General features: G+C 39.4%; 1 protein-coding gene across 1 annotated transcript; it reads left to right on the forward strand.

The window, feature by feature from the left end:
- Positions 1–707: 707 nt before the first annotated feature.
- On the forward strand, positions 708–15069 carry LOC121956752 (tetratricopeptide repeat protein 39A). The gene is made up of 18 exons (XM_042505126.2): positions 708–956; positions 3109–3213; positions 3696–3827; positions 4746–4804; positions 5554–5621; positions 5851–5915; positions 6884–6983; positions 7072–7137; positions 7220–7328; positions 8072–8139; positions 8770–8829; positions 9799–9960; positions 10085–10176; positions 10882–11002; positions 11153–11264; positions 12033–12147; positions 13270–13386; positions 13977–15069. Exons 1-18 carry the CDS (start codon positions 922–924, stop codon positions 14083–14085), a joined length of 1695 nt encoding a protein of 564 aa, XP_042361060.1. The 5' UTR covers positions 708–921; the 3' UTR covers positions 14086–15069.
- Positions 15070–15101: the final 32 nt, after the last annotated feature.

Below are 15101 nucleotides of genomic sequence, written 5' to 3' on the forward strand. Positions count from 1 at the left end.
TTATTTCCACCCTTGATTAAATTACCCCTTGATTAAATTAGTGATTATCATGTGTTTTCCCTCAAATACATTTTTCCTCAGATCTCTTGTTGTACTTTAATTTTTGTCTGGCTTCAGTTTGTTATTATTATCTGGCCCTTACATAGGAGTAACCCCTCCTGCTTCTGCTTTGCTTTTGTTTTGCAAAGCACTTTGTAAACTCTTTTGTTAAAGTGCCATATAAATAAAATTATGATGATGAGGAGGAGGAGAAGGATTATTATTAATAAAATAATAATAATTAATAATAATAATAATAATAATAATAATAATAATAATAATAATAATAATAATAGATTAGGTATTAATAACTTTACAAACACTTTTTATTATTATTATTATTATTATTAGTATTATTATTATTATTATTATTATTAGTGGTAGTAGTAGTAGTAAATATATGAATGAAAAAGTGACATAAAGGTAATATATACTTATAACAATTATTTAATTATTTTCTGATGATGATGATTATTATTATTTCATTTTCTTTTATTTTATTACTAATTCAGTTCATTTTCTTGTCAGTTTTTCTTAAACAAATTTGCTTGTCCAGTTTTTCAGGTTTTACGCGTGTTGCATGTTAATGAGGGTTTCAAAGATGCTGTTTGTGCCGCCAGCTGATCATGCGGGTTAATAATGTGTGCGTGGCAGTGATGTCACAGAGGAGGAGTCACACGCGGCTGTCCTCTCAGATGAGCGCGTGCGCAGCGCTTTGCGTTACTCTGAGCAGCAGCAGACTGTCCGGTAACTTTTGTGCAGCCGGTGCGGTGCGAGCTCTCGGTTTCACGGTGAGAAGAAGCGTTGGATGCGTCTTTATTTCCCTGAGTCCCGCCGAGCTGCTGACAGGTGTTGCTGGGGCGCGCCGCCCGCAGAGAGAACATGTCCAATGGCAAAGACGCAAATGCTGCAGAGAAGTGAGTACCAAGTTTCTCTCAGAGCTCCGCATGTTGGCAGGAAAAGTCAGAAAAACTTTCCGGATCAGCAGGTGAGATTCTGTGGGAAAAAAGAAAACCTGCGCGGGAATAAAACTCATAATTCTGCACCAGGAAACGCAGATTCAGTGCTCGTTTCCTCCTCCTCCTCCTCCTCCTCCTCCTTCTCTTCTAACAAAACTCAGCATTTGTCACAAAATAGCTCCAGACAGCAGCAGACTCCTGGCAAACCAAACAGCTGATCGCTTACAGACAAAACTCAGTGTTAAAGGTTGTTTTTAATCTTTTAATAATTAAATATTTAGGTCAAAAAACGCAGGTGCCGCCAGGTGCGGATTATAAGAAAATGGGCCTCAGGGCACAGATATGCAAAAGCCCCCACCACCTCTCCCACACAGCAGCAAGACAGAGACTTTGTGCCTTTTTGTGTGTAGTTTTGTGTCTTTCAGTAGTTGTTATGCATCGTTGGGGGTTTGTGTCACTTTTAAATCATTTTGTGTCTCCTTTAAGTTTGTGTCTTTTTGTAGTAGTTTTTTTTGTCGCTTTGAGTAGTATTGTGTGTCTCTGTATTCATTTGTGTATCTTGGTGGTCACTTTGTGTCTCTTTGTGGTTGTTTTGTGTCTCCTTTTTGTAGATTGTGTCTTTCTGTAGTAGTTTTGTGTCTCTTTCAATAGTATTGTATGTCTTTGTGGTTATGTGTCTCTTGTTGTAGTTTATTTTTCTCTTTGTATTCATTTTGTGTCTCTTTGGGGTTGTTTTGAGTTGGTTTGTGGTTATGTGTCTCCTGTGGAAGTGTTGTGTCTCCTGTAAAAGCTTTGTGTCTCTTTGTGGATGTTTTGTGTCTGTTTTTAGTGTTTTGTGTGTCTGCTTGTAGTTCTGTGTCTCCTTTTAATGTCACTATGTCTCTCTGTGGTTCTTTTGTGTCTCTTTGAAGTCATTTTGTGTCCCTGTGGTTGTATTGTGTCTCCTTTTTGTAGTATTGTGTCTTTTTGTTGGCACGTGTCTCTTGTAGAAGTATTGTGTGTCTCTGTAGTTGTCTTGTGTGTTTGTTTGTAGTTTTCTGTCTCTTAATGTTGTGTCTCTTTGTGGTTGTTTTGTGTCTCCTTTTTGTAGTATTGTGTCTTTTGTGGTTACGTGTCTCTTATAGAAGTTCTGTGTCTTTTTGTAGTAGCTTTGTGTCTCTTTGTCATTGTCTATTTTTAGTTTTCTGTCTCTTCTTGATGTCATATTGTCTCTTTGTGGCTCTGTTGTATTGCATTGGCATCATGTTGTGTCTCTTTTTAGTCATTTTGCATCTTGTGGTTGTTTTTCTCTCCTAGTAGTTTTGTGTCTCATTGTAATCATTTTATGTCTCTTGGTGGTAGTTTTGTGTCTCATTGTAATCATTTTATGTCTCTTGGTGGTAGTTTTGTGTGTCTGTCTTGTTGTCCTCTGTCTTGTTTTAGTCATTTTGTGTCTCACTGTGGCTGTTTTGTATCTCTTTGGATTCATCTTGTGTCTCTTTGTGTATTTTTGTATTCTTTTTAATGGTTTTGTGTTTCTTTGTGGTTTGTGGTTGTTATTGTCCTAAATAGTCTTGTGTCTCTGCAGTTGTTTGTCTCTTTTTGTAGTCCCTTTGTTTCCCCAGCTCTTAGTTTTTTGTCTCTTTTTAGTCTTTTGTTGTCTCTTTGTTGTTGTTTTCTGTCTTTTTAGTAATCATTTTGTCTCGTTGTAGTAATTATATGTCTCTTTGGCATTGTTTGGCCCTCTCTTGTATATATTTGTGTCTGTTTGCCGTTGCTTTGAAAACATTTTTGGTCTCTTTGTTGTCGTTTTGTGTTGGTAAGTTTTAGTTTGAGCCACATTTTGCAGGTGAAGGCCCCTGACACTCGGGGCCCGGCACACTGGACGCTGCAGCGTATTGTGTGATGATGCTCTGGGTGCATCTTGAGTTTCAGTAGAAAAAGCTTTAGACAAACTTGCGTGTAGGTAACAGCTGTGACCTCTGACCTGCTGCACACATGGACTCTGCACGTTTATCAGCGCGCACCAAGCTGCTGCTGACTTCCCCTTAACCCCCCCAACACACAGCCGTGTCCGCGCTCGCTGCATCTGCCGTGTGCATGTTTTAACCTGTTTGTGTCTGTGCTGCAGCTCCTCACAGATGACCCTGAAGGAGAGCCTGGATGAGTGTATGGAAGCTTTGGATCTCTTCCTTAACAACCACTTCAGCGAGAGCCTGGAGAGGTTGCGGCCAAGGTAACCGAATAACCCCTGAGTCACGTTCGTCTCCGCGGAGGTTTGAACCAGCTGTCTGAGGCAGTAGTGAACTGCAGTTTTTGCACATTTACGGTGGCATTTTTCAGGATGACGTCAGCAGTAACAGGTCTCGGCTGATGTTAAGAAACTTTAGTGAAGTGCGCCCTGTCAGCTGAGACACGAGGGTGGCCCCGGTCGGCTTCACTTCTCCAGGATATGAGGTGTTTGCTGAAGCTGACGCCCAAGGTCTGACTGATTCAACAGCCAACAGAGTGGCAGCCCTGCAAAATAAACACTGCACAAGAGTGACGGCGACGTCGGAGGAGATAGGACGCATAGAGAGAGCCAGATATTTACTCTTATCTTTTCTCAGCAGGAAAATGTGCAGCTCGTACAGGAGCTGTCCTTTTAAAACCTGCCTCTGTTTGCTCACAGTGTGGTGTGTATGATGTTGATCCTGCGACTCCATGTTTCCTATGTAGAGTGAATGAGAGTATGTACCACGCTCTTATCTACGCCACAGTGCTGGAAATGCAGGCCATGATGACTTTCCAGCCGGATGACATCAGCAACGCGGGAAATACCATGAAGAGTGCCCAGGAGGTCTGCCAGAGGTCAGGGGGGCTCATCTGTGTGGATTATTTTAACCGGTTCAAACAAATTAATGTTTTACTCATTTCACAGACTCTGGTGACATCTTATACTTTATTCTCTAAAGCAGTGATACCCCACTTAGGGCTCACGGCCCAAATCTGGCCCCTGATCGGGTTCCATGTGGCCCCCAAACCATTTTCTCATTTATAATAAAAATAAAGTGATACACAGTGTGAATTGTTTTTGTCCTTTTAGTATCCATAAGGAGTCAGAGAGCATAAGACAGCATCAGAATAGCCCGTGGAGGATCCCCCACACCCCCCGACAGAGGTCCTAGCTAAGACCCTAATGTCCTAAAATCCTAATGTCCTGAGATCATAGAAACGTCCCAACATCATAGAAACGTCCTTAAATCCTAGAAATGTCCCGAAATCAGAGAAATGTCCTAAAATTCTAGAATTGTCCTTACAGCATAGAAACGTGCTAAAATCCTAGAAATGTCCTAAAACCCTTAAAGCATGTCAAAATCCTACAAATGTCCCCAAAACCTAGAAACTTGATAAAATCCTAGAAAAGTCCTAACGACATAGAAACGTCCTAAAGTCCTAGAAACATGTATGGGGCTGCTGTGACTGGCCCCTGGCCCCGGCCCCAACCCCGGCCCCGGCCCCTAGCCTCTTGTCAGTTAGGTGTCTCTGATCTAAAGTGTTGCTGTCTCGTCCTCTACAGTCTGCGAGCCATATGAGGTGAATTTACTGGAGTTCATTTACACTTTATGACCTTCGGTTTGACTGTGTTTGCATGAAACGAGCCGTTCCAGCAGCCGCTATGATAGCAACAAACGCACACGTGTAATTTGTGGATGATTGCTGATGTGGTTAGCACGAATACTGACACACTTTATGTTGCTGATACTGAAATACTTTTTGGTGTTTCAGGTTTCGACGGAAGTCTCCGAGTTTGGTTGGCAAGTCAGTCGGCGAGTCACTCACTGAAGGTAAAAAGCTGAGATGTCTTATTTATATTTTACGGAAAATCCAACCAAAAAGATTAAATACAAAAGCAGATATTGAGACAATGGGGCCCCTGAGTGAAGAAATTAAAAGGGCCCCTCAGCCTCTCCCACATAGGAACACACAGACTTTGTGGTGTTTTTTCTCCTTTTTATCCACATCGATGAAAGCTGTGGCCACAGGCTGTTTTTCAGTTGTCTGCATGTACTTACTTTACTCATAACAGTGGTACCTTAAGAAAGCCTATAGGGAATTTATTCAAATTTGGCACAAACGTCCACTTTGATTTTAAGATGAACTGAGTAGATTTTGGTGGTCAAAAGTCAAGGTGACTGTGATTTTTTTCTTGTGAATGCGATATTTAACGAATATTTAACGGAAACTTTGAGGGTATTTGTTCAAATTTGGCACCAACAACTTCTTTGATTGTCAGATGAACTGAGTAGACCGCTATTCAAAAATGTTCACATAATTCGTCTCATGATCAGTCCATGAATCAGCCTCAAAGGCCATCACCAGAGAACAGGAACAAGGACCGCTGGTCAGCTGCTGCACACATCTGAATAACGTCGTAAATTAACTGAAAAGAGACTTAAGATTTACCTGTTTTGACTTGTGACTTACAAAACAATGACTCGGTCCCATCTGTGGATTTAAGTTAGGTATATTGTTTACCATTACTGTTTTTTTTTCCTGTTACTTAACGTGTGTGTTTATTGGTGTGTTTTTGCAGTGCAGCTTCATGCTGAAGTGTGTTACGCAGAGTGCCAACTCCAAAGAGCTGCTCTCACCTTCTTACAGGTACAGCAGGCCTTCACGCTTTTTGAAATACTGAAATTAATTGTAAATATCCTGATTTATCCAAAATAACAGCTCATCACAGTTTCCACATCATGTGTATTCAAGTGTTTATTGAATTTATGGCATGAAAATGAATCCCTTTGTTGGATCTTATTTTTGAGGAATGAAATCTAATTCAAGCACCTCACTTCAGATTAATTAATTTTATTCTTTTTTCAACTTTTTGCAGGATGAGAACATGGTGAGTTTTATCAAAGGAGGGATCAAAGTACGAAACAGTTATCTAATTTACAAGTAAGTCATGACAAACAATGCGTTTGGTGAATTTTGGTGGTGTGGTTTGTTATTAATGAGTGATAAGGCTGTACGTGTATCTGAGTATTTAATGTCCAATTTTTTTGCAATTGTTAAAAAATAGCATTTGTGAGATTTTTTTAAATTTAATTTTTCTTTTATTTAAAAGGGACACAGCGTATAACTATCATGATAGGACTTCCTTCCATATCGCCCAGCCCTACTTGTCAGTTATGTAAAATCTTGTGTAGTTTTAAAGGGAAACCTAAAGAAAACACTGTTGATATGTCATCAGGGTTATCTCAGTTTGCATCTGGAGCCTCGAGCTGCGTTCAGCAGTCGTTAAACCTGCTCTCATTGATTCCCCCTCTGCACTCGCCCTCGGGGGAATCTGCACAGCCACCGTAACTGTCGTAGATGTCTGAAAACGTCAGCTTGGTGAGATCGACCCTCTGAGGGAGCGAGTGAACGACAACGGTCGCCTCAGAGGTGTATATCACCCACAGTGCTTTAAAGAGCAGTGAAATATAGATTTACAATAAAAGAGTACAGAGGTAAGCTATAGAATGTAAAATTACTTAATGATTTAAATACCGTCGTTTTGTAGTCGATGTGTAAAGATACCCACGTGCAGCATCATCCCACCACGTGCTTGTGCTGAAATCATGAAAGCGATGTCCCGAACGTCAACAGCAGACGCAGAAGGATACATAGAGCGTAACATGTAGATGCATAAGTCTACTGATGACGTGTCAACATGTGACGAGTTTAGATGAGAACGTGTCGGGTTTTAATCATTCTTGTTTTAATCTGAAGCTGACAGATTTCCTGAATTTGTGGAAGTGCGATGTTAACTCGAATGACTGACCCTTTAAGTTTTTGTGTTTTTTTGCACATCATTACAATAAACAGCATGAGGTTTTCATGCTGAGCCGTGCCGTTAAACATATTTTCCTTTCGTCCTGCAGAGAACTCCATTCGTTCATAAAATCTCACAGCTGTCTGAAAGAAGCGAGCCACGTGCACTTAGAGGGAGGAATATCATTTGGGATTGGAGCGTTTAATCTGGTATGTCACTGAAGTTTCTCTAAAATCACCTGATCGTCAGCTGACTGTTGTCTGTTTGTTCCACAAAGTTTATCTTCTTCGTTCACAGACGCTCTCTCTGTTTCCTCCACGGATACTCAAAGTTTTGGAGTTTGCAGGCTTCTCTGGAGACAAGGTGTGATACACAGATTCCTCGTTTATGCGCTCACTCATTAACTCCTAAATTAACTCATGGATGTGTTTTTGGTTTGTTTTAGGAATATGGTCTGTCTCTGCTGCACGACGGCGCGACGGGGATCAATCTGCGCTCCATGCTGTGCGCTCTGCTGCTGCTCTGCTACTACACCTTCCTCACGTTCATTCTAGGTAGTTCTCAGCATCGTCCTCACATGATACACATCGGAGATCCACATGATCCGCTGACTGGGATGACCTGTCACTGGAGAAAAAAATAATAATAATAATGATAATAGATAGGACTTATATAAAGCTTTTTAGGTACTCAGATGCTTTGCATGAAATGCAAAAAGAAAAACAACTTCAGATGCAAAAATGGAGAATACAAACATGTGAACAGATACATATACAAGAACAGAATACAAAAGCAAAATAAAATGAAATAAATGTTGAAATAAATACAGGCACTAGTAAATAAAAATTGAAATACAGTAAAAGTAAACAATTAACACTTGTATGTAAATATTGAAAAATTAATATATTTATATTTCAATAAATATCAATTATAATTCTTTTTATATGTAAAAATGTTTAAATATAAAAATATTTATTTTAAAATATTTTAAATAATTTCAGATTAAAGTATCTATAACACTCAGAATATAAGTGTGTAAAAATAAATATATAAAAAATAGTAATAGAGCACTAATATGTGAATATTTAAATTATATTATGGATAATGGTCTGAGTGTGTAAAATGTAAAACTGTGCCTTATGCCACAATTCAATGTATAAAACGAGTATGTAAGCTCAGAATTTACAAATATAAATAAATATGTGTGCAATGTGGCAACAGTGATCGACAGAGATATACCTAAGCAAGAATATATACAATATATTCAATATGTCGTACATGTCCTGTCGTATCTCAGGTACAGGTGAGGGAGAAGTGACTGAAGCTGAGCGGCTGCTGAAACCTTTCCGTCTCCGCTACCCTCGGGTGAGTGACGCTAACAAATCACACCAATAAATGCACATAATCCAGATTGCACGTACAAAATCTGCGCGCATGTGTCAAAGTTGACCTGGCTTCCACTTTTTTCCAGCGCTCCGCTGATGCGTCGGCCAGTCATATGTGTTTGTTTTTTAGCTGCGGTGCCGGCATTCTTCTTTAATCGTTCTGTTTTTGCACCTTCACCATGGGCGTCAGCTCTTTCTCACTAATCCCTCCTTCCTCCTTTTCTCTTTTCTTTCTTTGGCCCATCACCCTGATTACACCCTGATATCTGACACCACCTTCCTCTCGCGCTGCCTCCTGCACCCTGAATCCTCGCTCCACCTCTCCTTCGTTTCACCCGCTCTCACACACCCCGCTGCTATCGCTCACCTGACTCACATTCCTGTAAATCCTCGTCCCCGCTCCACCTTCTGCCTACACGCCAGCCCATCCCACACAGCAAACTCGCAGCACTGACACAGTGTGTACCAAACTATAATGGAAATGTCTTGGTTAAACACTGCCGAGATGGATGGCTCTGCAACAGGTCTGCATGCAGATTAATGAGGGTTTCATTTCGGAGACTGACATGTGACTGACGGGAGGCTGATCCTGTTGTTTTCTTCTGTGCAGGGAGCGATATTCCTCTTCTTTGCAGGCAGGACTGAGGAAATCAAAGGGAACATTGATGAGGTGTGTTTGTTTAACAGCCTGGTGCTGATATTTCATACCAGTGACATCGTTAGAGTATCAAAGGAAGGTTTTTTTGGTTCGACCCTCCCTGAGTGACCCAGAGAAAAGGCTTTAAGTGTTCATCCCACATGATGTTTGGGACTGTAGAAAATGTTTAAAAATCCAGCAAATGTTTCTGTTTTTTCAGTTTCTTGATGTAATAAATTGTGTAATTTTGTCTACTTTGGAGGTAAGGTTTGGAGAGCATATTTTCTTTAAAGATCACCAAAACTTTTTCAAAGAAAAAAAAAGAATCTAAAATTTGAATCTGAGAATTTTAGAGAAACATTGCCAAAAATATGTAAATATCTAAAAAATCACCACATTTTAGAGAAAAAAAACCAACATAAAAAAAATCCCCCAAATTTTAAAGGGAAAAAATCCCTAAACAAATTTAAAAGGAAAAAAAATGCCAACATTTTTTAACATGTCGAAAACATGCCTTCCGAACCCCGGGGAAATCTTTAAAAATCGGCAGTACAATGAATCCAAGATAAAGCCATTTAAAGTCGTATGCCTCTTCCAGAAGAGAGAACCCCAAAAATCCGTTGTCAGTGCATTAAGAATTATTTGACATGCCTCTCCCTTTTCCACCACACCCTCTCCACTAATAAATAATAAACAGTCCCTAATTTTTTCCAACTCAAGTCAATAAATGTGTATTGATAGCGGTTCTAAAGTATTCTGTTACTGCTCAGTACTAATTACTAACAACTCATATTTTTAACATTAAAATCCATAATTAAAGTTAAAATAATGTTTTTCATGGTAAATAAGGTGCCAAAGTGCATTTTAAAAAAACAGCATAAAAACAGAGCTTGTTCATCAAAAAGGAGGATTTCCCCGGACCCCTGAAGCCCCCAGTGTCCTCAAATCCTAAAAAACGCCCCGTTTAATGCTCTATCTGCTGTCCTGTCCCTGTGCTGCCAGGCGGTGGCGCTCTTTGAAGACGGCTGCAAGGCCCAGCAGGCGTGGAAGCAGTTCCACCACATGTGCTACTGGGAGCTGATGTGGTGCTTCACCTACAAGCGAGCGTGGAAGATGGCGTACTTCTACGCCGACCTGCTGAGTCAGGAGAGCCGCTGGTCCAAGGTGCAGAACCCGAGACGGGACGCAGAGCAGAGGGAGTTCAGATCGAATATAAATATAATAATGTATATATATATAAAATGTACACTGATCTTTTTTAAGAGGTGTTTGTGTATGTCTGTGGCAGGCCATGTATGTTTACATGAAAGCTGCGTACCTCAGCATGCTGCCTGAGGACGAGGCCCGGCCTTTTGGGGAGGACGAGGTAGACCTCTTCAGGTACACACACACACACACACACACACACAGCATTTTATTTTATTTTTACTTTTTAATTCAAATCAAACCACCAGTTATTTGGTACATTACACTGCATGATCCAAAAGCGGAAGGGAGAAGGAAATCTTATTTTAAGAGCCGCTTTCTCAAAAATAAACGAGCATATGAAAGTAGACGGTCTGTCCGTCAGTTACTCAGCAATCAATACTTGGAGAAGAAAATGAGAGCGAGAAAAATAATAATCAAAAGCCATACACAACAATTCACCAAAAAAAGAATACCTGGCAGCTTCATATTGTCTAAATTATTATGTCCTTATAGACTGTTTTAACTGAAAGATATTGCTGCTACGCCTCAAATCCTTCTCTAAATATTTCCACAGCTTGACACCACACACTGAAATACACATTTATTTTAAAGTAGTTTGTGCATACTGATGTTTCAAACTAAACTTCCTTCGATGATCCTCGTCCTCTGAACGAAAAGCAAACATGTTTTTGTATTTTTCTGGTAATAATCTGCTTTTTGCCCTGAAAATAACTAATAAAGTCTGTAAGTCAACTCGATCTTTAACTGTATTTATTTTATTTTATTTTTTAATTTGATTTATTATTCACTTTGCACTATACACGACTCCCGGGTTTAAATAAAATATAAATAAAACAAAGTATAAATAAAATATTATTATTCTCTCTTTGTCTGTAGACAAGTGCCCAGTTTCAAGCAGAAGATAGCAGGGAAGTCTCCCCCGACTGAGAAGTTTGCCATCAGGAAAGCGAGACGCTACAAGGCCCGCTGCCCCATCAGGCTCCCAGTGCCAGTGCTGGTAAAACACACACACACACACACACACACACACACACACACACACACACACACACACACACACACACACACACACACACACACACACACACACTCGGTCTCTGCAGGATGTTTGACTCCTGAAGCCTCGAACTGTTGTTCCTGATCACAGGAGATGATGTACATGTGGAACGGCTTCAGTATGATCAGTAAACGACCCCAGCTGACTGAAGGCATGATGCAGGTTTTGGAGGAGGCAGAGCGCACCCTGCAGGAGGCTCCAGGTAACACAACTTCACCCCAAATCATGTTCCACAACACATAAAATACAGGTGCATCTAAAAAAAAGAGAGTATTGTTTCAAAATTCAAGTTATTCCATCAGTTATTTAAAGAAAGTGAAAATTTAGAATATTACAGACTCATTACATGAACTAAAATTTTCCAAGAATTTTTCTATTGTAATTTTGATAATTATGGCTTACAGCTAAAAAAATGTAAAAATAAATAAATTATACTAATAATAATAATTTAAAAAAGGACATAATATTAGAAACACCTAACCCAAAAATACAGACGAGCTGAAGGCTGCTATCAAAGCAACCTGGGCTTCATTCACAGCTGAGCAGAGCCGCAGGCTGATCGCCTCCACGCCACATTAATGCAGTCATTCACAGTAAACCAGCCCCAGCTGAGTATTGACTATATAAATGAACATACTTTTCAGAAGTTGTACATTTCTGTATTTTAAATCATTTTTTGAAGGATCTTAGGAAATATTATATATATATTATAATAATTTGAGATACAGGATTTCTGATTTTCATGAGCGATATAAGCCATAATCATCAAAAGTAAAACAACTATAAAAGGTTTGAAATATTTCAATTTATGTGTATTGAATACACAGTATATAAAAGTGTACCTTTTTGAATTATATTTCAAAGATAAATGAACTTTTTCGCAGTGTTCTTAATTTTGTGGGATGCACCTGTAAAGCTGCAGATAAATGAGATCATATGAAACACGTGTGCGCTGACGGCGTCTCCACAGAGAACGAGTATTCGGTGGATGACCGCTGTGTGATCGAGCTGCTGAAGGGTCTGTGTCTGAAGAATCAGGGTCTCCTGCAGGCCGCCGAGGAATCCTTCAGCAGAGTGTTAACCAGGTGAGCCAGATGTTCCCCGCCGTCACTGCGCGCAGCTCAACCGACGCTGTATTTCTGCTGACACAGAAACATCAGTGTGTGCGCTGGATGCAGTTTTTGCAACATGGATAACCACAACACCGACCACGTGTCATGTGGAATTAGGGCTTTTAACCCTTTAAAACCTGTATCGACATCAGCTTTTGTGCATTCAGACACCTTTCACAAGTATTTAAACCTTTAAAAACACAGAAAACAGTCTGCAACTTGACATGAAAAGTCTTGTAAAAATATTGTAAAAAGTGCCAAGAAAATGACCTGAAAATAAACTAAACATATAATAACAACGAGAGAATTATTAACTAAAAAATATCAAGAAATCTATATTTGTAGTCATGATTATATATGTAAAATGAGGTTACAGAAAATGTTTCTTTTCTTTTTATTATTCATATTTATTTTATTTTAGTACTCTTCCAGGTCATTTTCTATTTTAGTTGTTTTAGTTCTGTTACGCTTCTGTCTTTTTTTCTTTCTTTTTTTTAGTAATTTCCGGTTAATATTCTCACAACTTCTTCTTGCTATTTTTTTAGGCAATTTCTTATTGCCCTCTTTTCATGTTTAAAAAAAATCGAGCCAATGTCTTTAGATTTCAAAAGGGTTAACTTTCAAATGTTTACTATTCCTTTCACCCAATAAAAAAATCAATTTGTAAAAAGGTCGACTGATATGAAAAAATGATCGTGATTAGACTTTTTTCCGTATCGCCCAGCCCTACTGTGGAGGCATGTGAGAAAAAGTAAAGTTTTCTTGACTGATTCCAGGTAACACGAGGTGAGTGATTGTTATTCAAATGATCATTTTGCGGTTGAGGTTTTCCTTGCATGTGTTGACAGCGTCGTGTTTGCTCAGTAATTAGAAACTCCTGTCAGCTCAGCCACCGAGTCCCACGGCGAATATTTACACAGAATAACTTTCCGACTTGCTGAAATCCCTCTGAGGCGTTCAGGTACGTCGTGTTTCATGTCAGGAGCCGGTCACCTGCCTGCGTGAAAAAACAAAACTCCGGTGCAGTATCACAGGCTTCTTGACTCAACCTGAGTGACACGTGACGGTGAATTCCTCTTCTCTCTGTGTGTGCAGTGAAAAGAAGATCAGGTACGATCACTACCTGGTGCCAAACTCTCTGGTGGAGCTCAGTCTGCTCTACATCGATCAGGGCAGACGGGACGATGCCATCAAACTGCTGCACAAAGCCAAGTGAGTTCCTCCTTCAGAGCAGATTCGCAGATGCACAAAACCTCAGAGACGCAGCTGCGTGCTGCTGCAAAGATCACAAAACGTTGTTGGTGTGTTTTGACAGCTGAAGTTGTGCATTGATACATTTATCATTATATAAACTAGCCAACATGTGTAATTTGATATGTAAATATTATATTACCATATTACATTTTTTTATTAATTGTGATGAGAATGTTTTCACCATTACAGGACTGTTCGGACACGTCTGTACTATAACATACATAACATATGACATATAACCTATACATAATCGTATACATATACATACATACGTACACAGAGGTTGTGTGGCTGTGGTTCATCAGTGCAGGGTCTCTGTGTGAACACTAGAGGTCGCTCTCTGCCTGTTATATAAACTGTAGGTGTATAACTGAAGCATTTATCACACAAATATTATCCACTTACAGGGCTAATAACACGAGTTCTTCAGGAACGATCATTATTACACTGAAGGTGCAGATAATAAACGCTGCATGATCTTCTGCACATGTTGAATATCAGCCCTCTGCTTCCTGTTTTTAACCCCCTCCGCTGTCTTTGTCTTATAGACACAACTATAAAGAATACTCGATGGAGTCTCGCACGCAGTTCAGGGTTCACGCTGCGCTCGCCAAACTGAAGGCTGACCCCGGGGACGAGGAGGACACTCACATGTAGGAGGACTTTTTTCTTTTTTTCCCACACTGTGTTTCCATCACAGTTATGGCTGTTTTAGCCAAAACAATTTTTTGTTTTATTTTTAAACCAAATCCATTTTTAGCACGTGATCTCTGAGTATTTAATCACCGTGTCACCGTTTCATCGGACGAACCTGTTTTCCAGGAGCCCGAGCTTCCCGACATCACGAGCACAAACGCGGAGTTTGACAGTTAGAGCTGAGGGACAGTGTGCATACAGGAGACATTTTATTTTATTTTATGGACAATGTTTTTATTGTTTACATTGAAAATTAAAGAACACTAAGTTTTAATCAACAATTGATAGAAAACCACTATGAATATATATATATATATATCTTTTTGATTTAATGAACTGTTTAATGACTTTATTTTACTGTTTTTGAAGATGATTATTTGATCATTTAGTATCTTTGCAGTGATGTTTTAGAGCGTTATGATGTTCACTGTGTTTTATAAAAGGAGCATTCAGGCCACATTGGAAAAAAAAGACATTTTTTCATAAAATAATTAACTTTATTCTTGTCATATTGCAACTTTTTTCTTGATCAATATTTATTCCCATAATGTTGCGACTTTAGAAAATACTTAATTTTCAAAATGTCAATGTTTTTTTTGTTTTTTTTTCCAATTTGGCTGTATCCTCCTCTGTAGTATTCCACTCACAGCGCCATAAAAGCAGCTAATTTAGAAAATGGTGAAGTGGCGTGCAGACTCTTCGGACCCACAGTCTGCAGCTGAACTCTGCGTTGTCGTGCGTTTTGTCCCGTCCTCTGTGTTCGTGACGGACGTGCACGTCAAAGAGGTGAATCTGACTGTTTACTGCTGATCTGATCTCACTTCTTGGTGAGTTTGAATCAATCAAAATAATTCAGTGTTTCCATTTCTGGATGGTGCGTGCGCTTTCCAAACACTTCTGAATGTATAAAAATTATTTTTGCACAAATAAATTCTACACATAAAAGCCTGTGTTTTATCTTGATTACACAAATTCTA

The sequence above is a fragment of the Plectropomus leopardus genome, chromosome 18 (assembly GCF_026936395.1).
Source record: "Plectropomus leopardus strain MGB_pleo_1.0 chromosome 18, ASM2693639v1, whole genome shotgun sequence".
Classification (NCBI taxonomy): domain Eukaryota; kingdom Metazoa; phylum Chordata; class Actinopteri; order Perciformes; family Serranidae; genus Plectropomus; species Plectropomus leopardus.